Below are 15375 nucleotides of genomic sequence, written 5' to 3' on the forward strand. Positions count from 1 at the left end.
ATATTAAGTTCTTACTTGCCTTCCTTGCCCTCCCTTCAGAATCTCATGGACAAGTGGCTCCTTCCTCTCTTTTTGGCCCTCCCCTCTTTATAGAGCACTGGGATCGTACCTCGCTCCCCAAGAGTTTGAGTTGAGTTCGAAGCCTACTTTAACCATAACGTCACGTCATGTTATTCATATCGTCACCTTCCATTGACCATTTGGGTATAACTCACAGCAGTGACCCAATATCTGCGAAGTCCCACACGCAAAACCGTTTGCTCCCCAAGGTGCTACACCTCTTCGACATATCAAAAAAATTATTCGGACCTGGAGACCCTGCCAAGCAGGGGTGCTTGGCAGGGATGCTGAGCACATTTCGGCCGTCCAAAAGTATTTTAGACGGTCCAGATGTAAAGGTACTGAAGGGATTTAAAAAAGAAAAAAAAAAAGGAAAAAGATGTTTCGATCTGGGCCGTTGATTCTACGATGAACGGCCGGATTGGCCGCTCGACACCCGCTTGGCAGGGGTGCCGCTCGGCAGGGTCCCCGGGTCCTATTTCCATGACTCCGCTTCCTCCTCGATTCCCTTTATTCCAATTTCAGATATGAGGTAAAATGCAGGGCTACAAAGTGTATTTTTTTCTCAATCCTAGTTTTTTTTTTTTTTTGTTTTTTGTTTTTATAATAAGACTTATCCCCCAACCCCACAAAAAAAAAAAAAAAAAGGATAGAAAAAACGGAAGAAGAATGTTGATAACTGCTCTATGTATTTGGTTGGTTAGGCACATGCAAGCATATGGTAGGTATTTATTCTCATATTTTCATAATACTAAGACATAAAGCACACTTAAATACTATGAGCTTCATAAACATGGTGGTTGGGTCAGAGAAAATTGCTGGTCATGCAGTCATTTCCATGTTATGAGGAGGAAACAGCCTGGGATTCAAGAGACATACAGGCCTTCCTTGTCTGTCATGAGTACTAATGCATCTCTCTCTCTCTCTCTCTCTCTCTCTCTCTCTCTCTCTCTCACACACACACACACACACACACACACACACACACCAACCAGTAAATGGAAGTGTAGGTATGGTACACGTCACTCTGCACCACCCCACTATTTGTACTACCGCACCGATGTCGAGACCGAGGATAAGGTCCTGCCACATGTTAGAAAATGTCAAGAGCCTCGTTGTGCATCTTGGATTTTCCACATTCATGAATCTCTGTCCTCAAAAGGAGGTAAATGGTTACATGTGAAAACTTTCATTCATAATCAGCCGCAAAGAGATAATAGAAAAACTTGAGCTATCTATCATAACTAGCCACATACATAACTTGCCAACTAAGCGACGAGATTATACTAATCTTCAAAGATTAATTACTAACCAACGAAATAATAGTTGAACTTAATCATTCATCGAAGTTTCTAACGTACATTTACAACCTACCTGAACAGGTCTATAGAATGAGAGAGTTCTAACTACAGTTTTATCACAAGTATTTCTACATGTTTGTTAGAAGCAAATAAGATCGATCAAATATGAGAATGCCCTAATTCACCAATGGGATAGTCGACCGAGTATCACAAGAAGAGAGATATCCCCTTTTCTGCTGAGGGGTACTAGTAAGGATTTTCCAATTTGGAGTAGGGCTCGTGACACCACTCAACCTAAGATGCGTCCGCCCTTGACAACGAGAGTGTCTCCAGCAAGATGCGTCCGCCCATGACGATAAGAGCATCTCCAGCACTTCACGACTAATCGTAACGATGCTAAAATTTTGCACGATGAATACGTATGTACTAAAAGCACATACGTATAGAATTCCCTCTCATTTGTCCGCTGTATGCATCACAGAAGGCCTCTATTGTAATGCTTCATGTAGACATCACTAGCTTACTAGTACGTTCAGATATGCAATTATATCAGGTTAACTTAGATTCCAAACAAATTTTCACCGATTATAAGACATCTGACGACTTTCCTGCGCATGAGTTAAGAAAATGGTAACATTACACAAATGCGGAGAAAAGAACCCGACATAATCACAGAATGAACAATAGCAAAAATCAAAGCACTTCCAAACTTACCTGGTTGATAGGCCGTTTTACCCCGTATATCAGTTAGTTGGACCCTGGAAACCAACACGAGGAAGTGCTCTCTCTATCTCTCTGAGACACACACAGACAGAACCAGTTCAAACTCCCTCTTACCAAAGACTTAAGTCTTGGAATGGCCAATACATTGCAAGTGTATCTGGGAGAGAAGATGACCGGTACATTCGTGCACATTCAAGGGAAAACACCTTCTTTCTTCAAGGCTTCATGCAAGCCTCTGCCTCACAGAAGTCTGAACAGCAGGATTTCAATAAGGCTTCTTTTTTTTTTTTTTTTTTGTGGTCAGTCAGTTTCCATTAAGAACAACCAAGGAAAACAGAACCAAGGGCATACCCTTGCAGTCCAAACAACCAGTTACACGCTAGCTAAGGAAGCAAGAAGCTACACAAAGCAACTAAAAACCTAGAACCTACTCATTTACATGAAAGCAGAATGGGGATTTCGTCAATTGTCATCTGTCTTCTTCACACGCCTCCAGAGATGGGCTCAACACAACCTACCCATTTACCTGAAAACAGAATGTGGATTTCATCAATAGTCATCTGTCTTCTTCACACGTCTCCAGAGATGATGCAAGCCCTTACATCTGTAATTATCCGAGCAATGAAATCCCCACTGCCAAGACTACACCTTTGAAAAATTCTTTGATTCCTCTCGCACCAAATGTTAGATATAAAAACAAAGAGTACTTAAAACTAGGGCCTCGCCTATGTAAAGCAGTCCAAACCATATCATTTTGAAGAAGAGAAAGGGCAGGCCTGGCCGTATCATTTTGCTGCAGAAAATGAGTCCAAACCTGAGCAGAGTATGAGCATCTAAAAGATAAATGCTGGTGTTGCTCTTGAGCCAAACCACACAACACATAAGCATCATCAGTAGCTATCCCCCCCACATGAGAGGCCTATCTTTGGAAGACAACCTCCCCACGACAGCCATCCATTCAATTATAGCCCAACGACATCGTTCCAGGGAACTTAAGGAGCTTTAACTAGGAGCTTGCCAAGCAAATTTAATAGAAAAGGGTCCACTAGGATGCAAGGTCCAACGAACTGAGTCAGAGCAGGTTATATTGGGCAAAAAAGAGGCAGGGGGCTTGGCAATAATATCCCGAGTTAAAGTAAATCACCTACAGTCCACCAGATATTGTAATCCGATTGCCTCTTTTCCTTTTGTTTGCTAGGTGAGCATCTTCGATCTGTTATTGCAACAAAAAGAATATGACTCACCAACTCCAATTCTAATTTAAGAGGCTGCGGTGAAATCATATGTATACACGCATCAAAATCCAAAATCAGAATCTAAAATTCTGCTTCAATGGCTTAAATTTCCCTTCAATTTTCCTTGGTACGTTTAGTAAACAATGCCTGACAACAAATTGCATAATTACAATAGGGGAGATCAGCGCTCAGTAATAAATAAGAGACATGGACATAAGACATGAATGTCAAGAAAAAGATTTGCTAATGATTCAACCTCCCATTCAATTAATCGACAAGCTCTCTCCTTGAAATCGATATTATCAAAACTCATATTGATCGAAAATGCATCACATAAAATTACACAAGGTCTGGACTGTGGAGCATCTTCAGAATTTTATTTTTGCTGAGGTTGGAATCAATTTCCTCCCGTCTTCAAGATCATATCGTAATGTGCCGCGGCCCCACAGCATTATGAGTCTACTATCACTGCTAACTTCAGCAGCTCAGCAAATCCTCATATTCCCTCACAAAACCAAATGCTTCTGCTTTCCACAGTCCGCCAGCAAAAGTAGTTCTGTAAAGCTCCAATTTACCATAGCGATTAACCCAAATTTACCATAGTGATTAACCATATCTAGTAACATATATATGCTTACACACCAATATCTCTGAAACGAAAACGAGTGAAGAGCCATCTATTTACTGTGACACGGGCAATGAAATGCAATCCTGTTTTTGAAACTTTTGTTTTATTTTAAGTACACAGGAAATCAACTTCAAACCTCAGTTGCTTCTAAAACTAACTTAGTTGACTTAATCATACTCCTCAGTCTCACCTACTAGGCAGGAAAAGCCAACCAAGTTTATGCCTCAAAAGAGACCAGCTTAAATTTCCAATACTGAAACCAATTCCTTCACACCTTGCATCAAACAAGCACCATAAAATAATTCCCAAGGGGTTTGGTGCCTGCGTTCCAGGGAGAAGGCATTATACATCTAAGCAAGTGGTGGATTGCATGCGTGCGCGGAGAGAGAGACTTACCTTGAATCTTTGTCTTCCATCACGGACTGAAACAACAGCAGACCTCAAATTTTATCCTTTAGCATACTTATTAAGATAGCCCTGCAGAATAATATCGTTAGAGGTGGTGCTAAAGAAGTAATTTATACAGACAGGCATCATCGTTTATTGTTACAACTCACGAGTAAGCCACAAGTTCATCAATCTCTCCACCAAATTTTATACAATCTGAAACCTTTACATTTCGTTGGACAAATCCATAAATAAAAACAACACCCGCCACAAGAAAAAATTCAGAAATTTTGATTTTTCGTTTTCTTACAACTTATAGGAAGAAACTCCTAAAGGAAATTGCACTCAAACCCACTTTAGTTAACAGAATATGTCTCTATAAGTAAATACTTGCATCGACTTTTTCCTTCCTTTTGAAAATATTAATGCAAGAACTAAAGCACATGAACACCTCCTTTTGTTAATTGTGGAGACCTAAGCATCTTTGTCTACAATAAAGCATGTGGCTAAATTGGGAGCATAGTTCCTAATGACAATAGATGCAGAAATTTTGCAAATAGAAAACTTCAAAAATAGTTCACCCCAAAAGCACAGTTCCATAATACAATGTAAATCTCATGCACTGGGATTAGAACAAGCCAGTCCTGAAGGATTCCTTCCTATTATATATCAATGTGAGAAGTTTTTCCTACCAAAAAAAAAAAAGTGAGAAGTTTTCCTCACCCTGAGAACAAGGACATAATCACACAGAGCGCGTGAATCAAAATTAATATAACCATAAAAACAAAATAGCAAGTAAAAAAGTTACCGTCACAAGTTTAGACAGTTTCCGCTGCGATGAGTCAATGTAATGATTTATCTTTGACTGAGACTTGGGTACATGATGGCTCTTCATAGCTCCAGACACCTTGTCAACAATCTTCTTGACAATTATCTTAAATGCTTCCTTACTCAAATTACCCTGCCGCCAGGATGTTTTCAGCTCCCCCTTCACAAAATTTGCAATGGCTACTTTGAAATGTTTCATCGATCTAGAATCTTTGCTCCTCTTTCTTTTCCCTGGTGTCTTAATCTGATCAATCTCAATCTCCCCTGCGGCTGTATTTCCTTCGTCAAGGGGATTGCTTGCACTCACGTCATCGACATCACCCACTTCTTCACCTGCCGTGTCCCCACATTCATCATTTTCACTTTTTATAGATGTGGTTATGGCAACAGCATCAACCTCTTTTCGCTTGTTGTTTTCTTCCACGTCTATTGGCTTGTGGGACCCACTGCAGCTCAGCGTGGTTTCACGCCTCTGATCGCGATCAAACTTCTTGGATGAGTTTGAAGACGGCTCAATGCTGTCAAAAAGTGGATCATACTGGTCACCAGGTCCATCAGGTCGAACATGGCTCAAACTGTAAGAACCATCGAATAGGCAGGGCCTGTCTTTTTCTTGTTTCAAAACATTGGAGCTGAATTTGGATGTTAGTGGCAGGTCAAAAGTGGACGCAAAAGGATTGTAGTGGTTTGAAATTCTTGACCCTCCAAAGTCGGACAGATTAGATACCTGGTTCCTGTCAACAAGATCTGTAGTCCTTGTCATGGTAGAACTATTATTCCCATAATCACCTAGATTTACAGAATGACTATCAGCCCCAGGCTGCGGTCGTCCATAGAGAGCTCGTTGCTGCTGCAAGTGTGGGTAATTTTGAAAAGATGCAGAATCCCTCGTCGAAGGAACATGTTGAAGAGATATGTTTCCCTGAGCAAATGAAGGGCCACCGAATGGTTGACTCATTGGGTTGACCATAGGTAGAGGATCTAGTTTGAAATCTCCCATGTGTAAGGAAGGCCTTGGAGGGAGCTGATTCGGCTGCAATTGTAACCAAGGATAACCTTGTGTGGCAATCGCTGAAGTTACTGTTGAATTGTCCACAAATGGCGGCCGTGGTGGCAATGCTGGTGGAGGTGGCAGGGGCCAAGAGGAGCTTGGTGGAACAGGAAAATAAGAACGCTGGTTCTGCAACGGAACTTGATTGGGAGGACAGTTCTCCATGGGAGGGTAAAAGGGGGAAAAGTTTGAAGGTGGCTGCATTATTTCCCCCGGTAGCTGTGGCATCGAAGGGGTTATTGTGCCTTGTGAAAGAGAGGGAAGAAATGGAATAACGGGTGGAAGTAACTCCTTTGGAGGCAAAGTTTGGGATGAAAAACTGTCGTATGCAACTGGTTGGCTAACAGAACTTGTACCAGGATAGGAATGAATCGGAGATATTTCATCTAAATGAGGTGCACTAACTGGAGGCTGATTTTGGAAAGTTGATGACGTCTGAATGAGCAAAGAACCTGACATAGAAGAGTCACCCACATCCACAGATTGGTGATAAGCATTCTGAAGCACTGGAAGAGAGGGATTAGCTTGGGATTGTAGAATCACCAAATTTTCCTGTGAAGATGCTACCACATGAGAAGAGGGAGAGCCATCCAACGGATGAACAGTTTCCACTATTTTAGTGCAGTTTTCCTCATCAAGAATCTCCGCGGTGGGTTCCAGTGTCTCTTCTTTAATATCTTGAGATTCATGCACGATGTCCACTGATTCATCCTCTTGATCAGAAACTATAGTTTGTCCAGACTGCTGCACAGGAACTAATATTTTTTCTCTATCCACTGATTTCTCAAGCTCTTCAAGGGAACCAGAAGTCCCTGAAACAGGTGGAACTTCTGCATCCTGCTGTTTGCTCCTGTAGCGTCTCCCACCATCAGTCTTTTCAGATTCATGGTGCATATACCGACAAAATGCTCCACGGTAGCACCTTCCTCGAAGAAAGTCAAGACACTGTGGAAGCTGACCCTTGTCTCTTCTCATCTTGTCACCACTTGATTCAGCCCCACGCCTATAAGAGGGAGACTTGCTCCTGCTTCTTTCTTTTTTGGGAGACCAGCTGAAACGACGACACCAAAAAACTAAGTTCCAAAAATATGACTACACGATATCCATATAAAAGCAAGTGAACAGTCCACGATCCAAAGCTAATAGACAATCCATTAATTGCAAGGAACAAACTTTCATTTCTTTTCCATCAAAATCGCCAAAACCTTGACTGTTTCCAAGGAGACCAAAACAAAACACTCATGGAGCATCGAAATCTCAATGGTCATACAGGCACATACCAATAGGCACCGAAACCTGTCAAAAGTATACAAACGGAATGTAACATTGAGTGCTTTCGGCAGCTATTAGAAATATGCAACAATGACATTTTCACACATTCCCAACTTCTTTTGATGTTTCCATTATGTTTCGGGTACATTCTTGAAATGGTTCCAAAATGTTTGCAAACGTTTCATTTCCCTACTCCCTAGCTAACCAAAACAACATACCACAACAGAACTTTGAAATTTAATTAATTGAATAAATTGTACCTGCGAGACCAGCTTCGCTTCTCCTTTCTTCTCAGTGGACTCCTCCTCCTCCTCCTCCTATCATGCGGAGATCGGCTTCTGCTCACACTTCTCCCTCTCTTACTACGCCTTCCAGTATACCGCTCATCTGAGTCACTGTCACTAGCACCTTTTCTGACTAATCTCCCAAACTCGTCAACTTTTGGGAGAGCAGATGTATATTTAACATCTTCCTTCTGATGCAGAGACTTACTCTCAGGAGCAACATCACGAATACCATCCAAGGGATTGTTCGGTTCCAGAGCCTCAGGGTAAACAGCATTTTCAATAGAGTCTTGATTCTCGACATTATTTTCAACAAGTTCTTCAGTTTTGACAGCTGCAATAGATGTTATATTAGCATCTGTATAACTCCTTCGTGATTCTGGGGACAAATCCATAGCATTTGACAGCATGCCGAGAGAACATGGCACAACAGATTCAGAGGACGTCCCAAATGCAATATGAGCACTTGAGAGACCCTTGGATCTGATAGCTGCTCGTACGTTAGATCTTAGGTCCCCTAGCAAATTTGAACCACCTACTGTAGTTGATGGTGAGGCGGGTACGGGGCTGGCATCTTCAAGACAAGGCTTGACATCATCTTCTGAACTATCATCAGAAGAATAGTCTTGTAGGAGTCTGAAAGGGCTCACACTTTTGATGAGTGCACCAGGAATTTTCTCAGAACTAACTGCTGACGCATTGCATTGACTTGAATCTTCTAGGGGAGGAATAGAAAGTTTCGCTAAATTGCTGTCTGAGGGGCACTCGGCAGCTCCAGCAGAATTCATGACAGAGCAATCAACTTTCGGAAGTGACCTTCTATTGGTAAAGAAATCATGATCAGGGAAGTGCATGGAACCTGTAGGTAGTCCAGACTCATTAAATACGAGAGAGATAAACACAGGTGTTCCAGTATTGTGGATACTGTGTACAAAAGAGAAATGCAAGACCATTCTGAATCAAGAAATCGACAAATATTCTAGAGAAGCGTCAAAAATCCACACATTAGCTTTAGAGTTCAATCTGAAAAGGGAAGGACTAAGAGAAAGACAAAAAGTTTCCATCATATTGAAAGCTCCAGAAGCTGGGGGGGGGGGGGAAGGGGGGCAGCCGTAACAAATTAGAGGATATATTTAAAATAGAATGTCTCCCTTTTCCAGTTAGAAAAGTAAGAAATTAGTTTTTTTTTTTTTTTTTCCATCAAACGAACAATTTCATATATCCTTTTTTTGGGCACTAGCTCGCGTGATTGCACGCAAACTACAATCTAGTCCATATTAGACTATGACTCCACTTTGTTACATCTCAAAAACAAAAAACTACCGTTCAAGAGAAACTACAGCTATTAAACGTCAATCTTGATCCTTGAACGAAAACAGTAAGGACATAATGTAATATCTTCAATTAAGAACTCCTCAAAAAACATAGAACCTTAATGCTACAATAAGGATCCCTACTGCTGCACAGTACGAACAGTGATACTACTTGAAATAAAACCACTAATTGAACTAATCACGCCACAAAAAGTGACAATCAGAATGTGTTTACTTTTTCTTTGATGAAAGAAAAAGCATGGAAAAACTGATAGCTGTCAGAAACCAGATAATTGGAGTGTTTAACTGGACTAGAAAATATACCCCTTCTCTCTCTCTCTTCCTTCCTAACCACTTGAGGGCACTAAAAAGAATCCTGTAAAGCAATTCCATTTATCTTTGGAGGTAGCTTCAATTGAACCAATAATTCAATGATTTTCAAGCCAGCTAACCCCACATCCACTTTGGTCTTCCTGTTGTCCTTGAAACATTTCGGAACTTGCCACTTGTTGACTTGACAATGCTGCAGTTGTAGGATATCTCTGCACATTGTCCCCACAAATACCAAACTTAACTATTGCTCAATAGCTTAGCATATATCCCAGGAAGTTCTTCATTTCCTTTAAGTTTCCAAATTATGTCTTAATTATCATGGTTTTTATATCGCATAAGCAGAAAACATTTTAAGATGCTGCAACATTCCTAAACATATGACAAGATAAGATTGAAACGAGCATATCATTGAGTTTTAGAGCGGATGCTGATGATGTTAAATAACTCATAACCACCGCCCCTAAGTCCTGTTCTGTAGCGGTCGGTATTGCCAACACTGTTGCACTGAAGTCTGCAAAATAGCTGTTAAGGGTCCAGATACCTCATTTAGATCTATCGGTAACCACAACAAACATCACTAATGTGGTTGAATCTTTCGGCGATCGTCAAGGGCGATCTAGAGGCTCGAAGTTACCAACAGATGGAATTGAAGCATGTTTGGTGTCTCTGTAGTAGACACAGAGACATTTGACGATGACTACTGCTATACAAACGAACATTTCTCGAAATGTTAAGTGTACAAACTGATGTGGCAGTTGAGTTGTTCCTATCACTCAATTCAGTAAATCTCATTTCGAATTCTGACGCTTTATAACTGCACACCACATCAGCTTGTAGAAATAGTTTCAGGAGAAGTTTGTTTGCATAGGAGTTCCTTTGACAATTAGTCCAGACATAATGTATGAATGAAAAGAACATGGCATTGAGCTGATAAATAAAAATCAACAACCTGAGACCGCTTACAGTGAAATGAAGCAGAGTAGATAAGAGAGCAGAAATGCTTAGCTACCTTTTCCTCGATCAGTCAGTCCTGAGGACCCTGGTATAGCATCCTTAGCAAGACTCTGTTCAATTGCCCTTGGGGGTGTATGTAATTTCCCTGGAAACTCTTTGGGTATTATCACAGCCTCGTTGTTTAGACCTTCAAATGAGTTGCAAGCTTGCTGCTCTTCATTTGGCTGGGTGATATCATCTAAAGACCACCCACAGAGAAACAATTGAAGAGAAAGCTTCAGGATCCAATGGTATATAGATTACCCCCAACTCATTTAAGAGTATACAATACATGTTAAAATGTTTGTCATTTTATTTGCTCCTCTCCTACAAGAATTTTAACTCAAACATCATTAAAAGCCACAGTTATTATCTAATCCAAAACCATAAAATGGCATGCAAGGGAACTCACAATCAGAAACTACATATTAATAAGGCATCCAAAGGTAATTGAAATGGCCTTAAATACATTTAAGAACATAAATGTCGGATCAATAAAGTATTTTCTTAGAATACAAACACAAGCATAACGTAGTGAACTCAAACCAGGATATGAGTTGCAAAGAGAAAATAATTCCACCCACATATTAAACCATAGCCTCTTAGTTATTTAAAGTGTGAAGCGCACTGAGGCCCAGAGTTTTTATTGGGGACTGGGTGCGAGGCGCAAAATGCGAGGCGGTGGCCCTTGTTGAAGTGAGCCGCACCTAAGAGAAAAAAAAATAGCAAAAATACCATGCACAAATAAATAATAAACAACAATAATTTGAACTCTAGGAGGTGTATCAAATCAAAAGGCAATTGGGTGAACTTCCTGCACAATGACATTAAAAAGCATAGAGAAACTAGCTATCTAAAGAAGTTAACTTTTTTCTATTTGACATCTTTTCAGGATCTTGTGTCCGCTCTGTTATGGGATTCCTTTATTGATCTCTGGAGATTGGAGGGCGGTTTGTGGTAAATAGTCAGTGGTCTTGTTTACTTTAGTACCTTTTTCGAAGGACTTCTTGTCCACCAATTCTCTTCTACTTTTAGTCTTCTGTCCTGATGTGATCTTTGTTATGGCCAATGCAAAAGAAAAAAACACAGAACATCACAAGTATGAAAGTACCCAAAAAAACAATTCACTTTTTGTTATGAAATTGAATGAGATTAGAAGAAAATTGTTTGAGAACTTGAAAAATCACCATTGAGCAAGTAGAGTAAACGTAATGTTCCACGCATGATGCAACCAGCAACATAAAGAAGAAATCACAACAATGCTAGCCAAAAGAAGAAAAGAAAAGACTGATGCAACGTATACTGGTTGAAATCTAATCCAATGCAATTGCATACTTACTGCAGATAAACACATGATGGATAAATGTGAGAAGCAGCAAATCATCAACCCCGACATGTTCAACCTCTTCAGAAAATGCAATCCATAAAACAATCCACTTACAACTGCTCCATGAAATAGGTACACGAATACAACAAGGAGGAGGAGAAAAAGCACAAAAAAAGGGGTCTGAGCTTCAAAGAACACATGCACATAATTTTTTTTGAGAACATAGATATAAGATATCAACATGACATAGGAATCAATTGAATAAAGAGAAGATTAACGCAATCACCAGTTGCACTAACCTTCCATATCCATATCTGAATCAGAAGCTGAATGAGATAATCCTGCCTCCACCAAAGGATTCGTTTGTTTTGCAGTGTCCTTATCTGACAGCCTTAAATCTGAATTTCTCTCCTCGTATTGGAATTTACGTGCCAAAATATATTTGTTTTTCATCCATCCAAAATATTCATGTGCAATTGCAGCTTCACTTCCTGGCTCGCCACCAAACAAAAAATTGAACTCTGGATTCCCACACTCTTTCTTACGAGCGTCAGCTTCAAAACTAGGACCATTCCTTGCAATGTCACGGCATAGACCAACAATTTTCTGCCCAACTTTCTCTTCTGCTGGTTTCGGAGGAGGTGAAGGAAGATCCAGTTTTGTACCTTCCACATTGTATAAATCCTCTTCCTCAATGGAAGCCGCCTGATAGCTTGTGCTGCCTTCAGGATTTTTATCGTAATCATTCTCAAATCCATCTACCCTGATTTCTGTGGTAACCACAACTGTATCAACAGTAGTGGAAGCCAGCTTTTCAGAGACAGCAAGATTGGAAATTGGGCCTGACCCGGAATTGTGTGACAAGTCAGAAGCCATAGCAAGAGGTGTAGACGAAAGGATTCCGAAAGAACGAAGGGGAGAGGTAGGTGGCGGTGGAGAAGATGGAAGAGGTGGAGGAGAAGAGGGGGGTGGGGGTGGCGGCGGCGGGGGCATCATGGGACCCACAGGCACATTAGAATCCTGATGTGCTGAATGCACAAAAGATCCAAATGGAGCAGCAGTGAAGAAACTAGAAGTGGGAGGAGGTGGCGGCAGACGAATTGGACCTCTATATGGAGTTTGTCCTTGTGAAGGAAGTGTAGACAAATAGGAGGAGGGAGAGGGACTAATAGGAGGAGGGAGAGATCTTAGGATATGATGGGTATTCTGGGTCCATTGAGAGGTCTGCTGAGAAGATGGATATGGATGTGGCACAGAAGTGCTTCCACGGACTTGCTGGGGTAGGGGTGGAGGTGGCGGCAAGCAAGAAAGACCTGAATTTAACAATCCACTATTTGGGACTTGAGTAGGTGGCACTGGGGGTGATGGGGCATGCTGATATAAGAAGGAGCCAGAATAACCTACGTTATGTGGAATAGGTGGACCTTGTTGTATTGAAGAGGGTTGTGAGGACGATAGGGTAGGTTGCAAAGGAGGCGGTGGAGGAGCAAGGGGACGCTGTTGGAATGGAGGCATAGGTGCATGGGAACCCTGACCATACATCTCATAGACTGAAAAAGCAAAACTTAAATAATGTGTTGATCAAACTCCGGTAATTTTTCTGCGAGGACCTTGCTAGCACAAGATATTTAGTAAACCATAAAGTCCCGGGAGCTTGTCTGAAACAAAGCCAAAACAGAAACAGAAACAGAAACAGAAACCGAAACCATCAGCTTTATGTTAAGACTTCTGCTAACAACCATCCACTTGGCAGTGGTTAAGGATCAAAAGAAAAATTAATCAATACGTTGAATGAAAAGAAAAAATAACAACAGTACATTTGCTCACATTCCCATCTACTTTCACATCTTCAACAAATTTTTTGATCCTTAACTATCACCCATATGGCTGTGGTTAACTTAGAGCGAAATTCGGACGTCAGGAAATTTTTTGTATTTTCCTCATCTTAAAGCTAAAACCCAAACTGTAGGGAATTTATCTAAACATAAATTAACATGTGAGATCGGGGAACGTCAACATATACATATTACTACCGTGCTGAAACCAAAACTTGAGGAAATCCCTGATGTAGACAACATGAAGTCTTCTCCACTGATGCAGCTATTTAAACCCATTTCTCATTAAGTCAACGATGTGAAAAAGGTATACTTTTATGTGCTCCTAAATCATAGCAAACAAAGATTTTGTTCATATCCTGCCTCAACATATTCTCTCAGATACTTCTATTCCCCTTGCAGCAGCTCACGAGTTCATCTAAAATCAAATCGACTCGCATTTAAATTGCACAATAAAATGAGCTTCACTCTAAACTTCTCCATCATACACTTGGAACTCCACAAAATGTGCCAAAGATTGACACAAAAAGTAATGGAAAACAAATAAACCTATGCCTGCTAACGAAGTCATGCTACTACAACAAGCAATTCCACAATGTTTAACCCTAACTCGCCATCCCATACTTACACAATACACAATATATATGATTGCTCGACAAATACAAATAACCAACCCCTTGTTCCCACCTGAGCCACATGAATGCTCTAAAACATACAAATACCTGTCTGCAACGTACCAAATCCAGTCATTCAAAATGCATTCACAAACAATGAAGGTACAACCACAAACAATGAAGGTACAACCCAAAGTGGATAGAATCATAGAATTACAAACATACACAAGCGTAAAAAACAGAATTCAGAAAATAAACTCCATTTCTTCCAATAGAATGCAATCGATTCGGATTCACTTAGGTGTCCAAATATCAAAGTTCCAAACGGAGCTCCATCAACACTAATCACGAAAAAGTTACAAAAATAAAGAACTTTTTACAACTTCAATTTTATCTGAAAATCAGAACAACAAAATCATCAAAAAACCGTTCAACTGAAACCTCGAAAACAGTACACACATTGATACGGCCATACCATACGGGAGCAGAATTCCGAAATGAACACGCTATTCAGTTAACTCCATTGCTTCAAACAAAACACAATAGGAGCAATTCGGCTGCTGACGCAGTTGTGTTTGTAGACTTTTTGAATACGTTATATCCAAAAAAAAAAAACAGAACACCTTCAATTTTCTGGGGGGAGGGGGGGAATAGAACAATTAACCCCAGCAAAACGTACAATTGAAACCTAGAAATCAGGATACGTATACAAGTGAATATATAGTTACCATGTAGAGTACGTTCTCCGAGTGAATAAATTTGAGGGATCAGAATGGAAGCCCTAGGGCTCGTTAAACTTCGCAAGGTTGAAACTTTACAAATTGAGTGTATGTTCAGAGAGAGAGAGAGAGAGAGAAGTAGGTATATGGATTGAGAAGACCTCTATTGATGAGTGATCCGGTTCTGTGTTTTCTGTTTGTTTCTTCGGAATCTGCACTTGGAAACTCGAGCGTAACAATGACGAGAAGTTGGGAGAAGGGAAAAGGAAGCACTATTGCCACCGCGTGTCTTGCTATTTTACTTTGTTTGTACAACCCTATCCTGCGCTACTAGTAAAAGAGTTCCTCTGGTAAAAGCTTGGTGTGTTACGGGGTGCCCGTGGAGCTCTGTTTGGATCTTAAAAGAAAGTGAGAGAAAGGAAAAGAAAATAAACTGGGAGGAAATTTTCATTTTATTCACAAAAATTGGATT

General features: G+C 40.6%; 1 protein-coding gene across 2 annotated transcripts; it reads right to left on the minus strand.

Moving 5' to 3' along the window:
* Nucleotides 1-3396: 3396 nt before the first annotated feature.
* Nucleotides 3397-15150, minus strand: LOC131311988 (uncharacterized). 2 transcript variants are annotated; one of them, XR_009195676.1, is made up of 7 exons: nucleotides 14660-15150; nucleotides 12035-13393; nucleotides 10425-10607; nucleotides 7746-8628; nucleotides 5143-7264; nucleotides 4344-4424; nucleotides 3397-3883 (listed from the first exon to the last, which is right to left on the minus strand). XR_009195676.1 is itself a non-coding variant. In XM_058339668.1 (7 exons), exons 2-6 carry the CDS (start codon nucleotides 13275-13277, stop codon nucleotides 4395-4397), a joined length of 4461 nt encoding a protein of 1486 aa, XP_058195651.1. In that variant the 5' UTR covers nucleotides 13278-13393; nucleotides 14660-15150; the 3' UTR covers nucleotides 3397-3876; nucleotides 4346-4394. The 2 variants fall into 2 exon arrangements, 1 of the variants encoding a protein (XP_058195651.1); XM_058339668.1 differs by having other exon boundaries at nucleotides 3397-3876; nucleotides 4346-4424.
* Nucleotides 15151-15375: the final 225 nt, after the last annotated feature.

This window comes from Rhododendron vialii, chromosome 12a, assembly GCF_030253575.1.
Source record: "Rhododendron vialii isolate Sample 1 chromosome 12a, ASM3025357v1".
Classification (NCBI taxonomy): domain Eukaryota; kingdom Viridiplantae; phylum Streptophyta; class Magnoliopsida; order Ericales; family Ericaceae; genus Rhododendron; species Rhododendron vialii.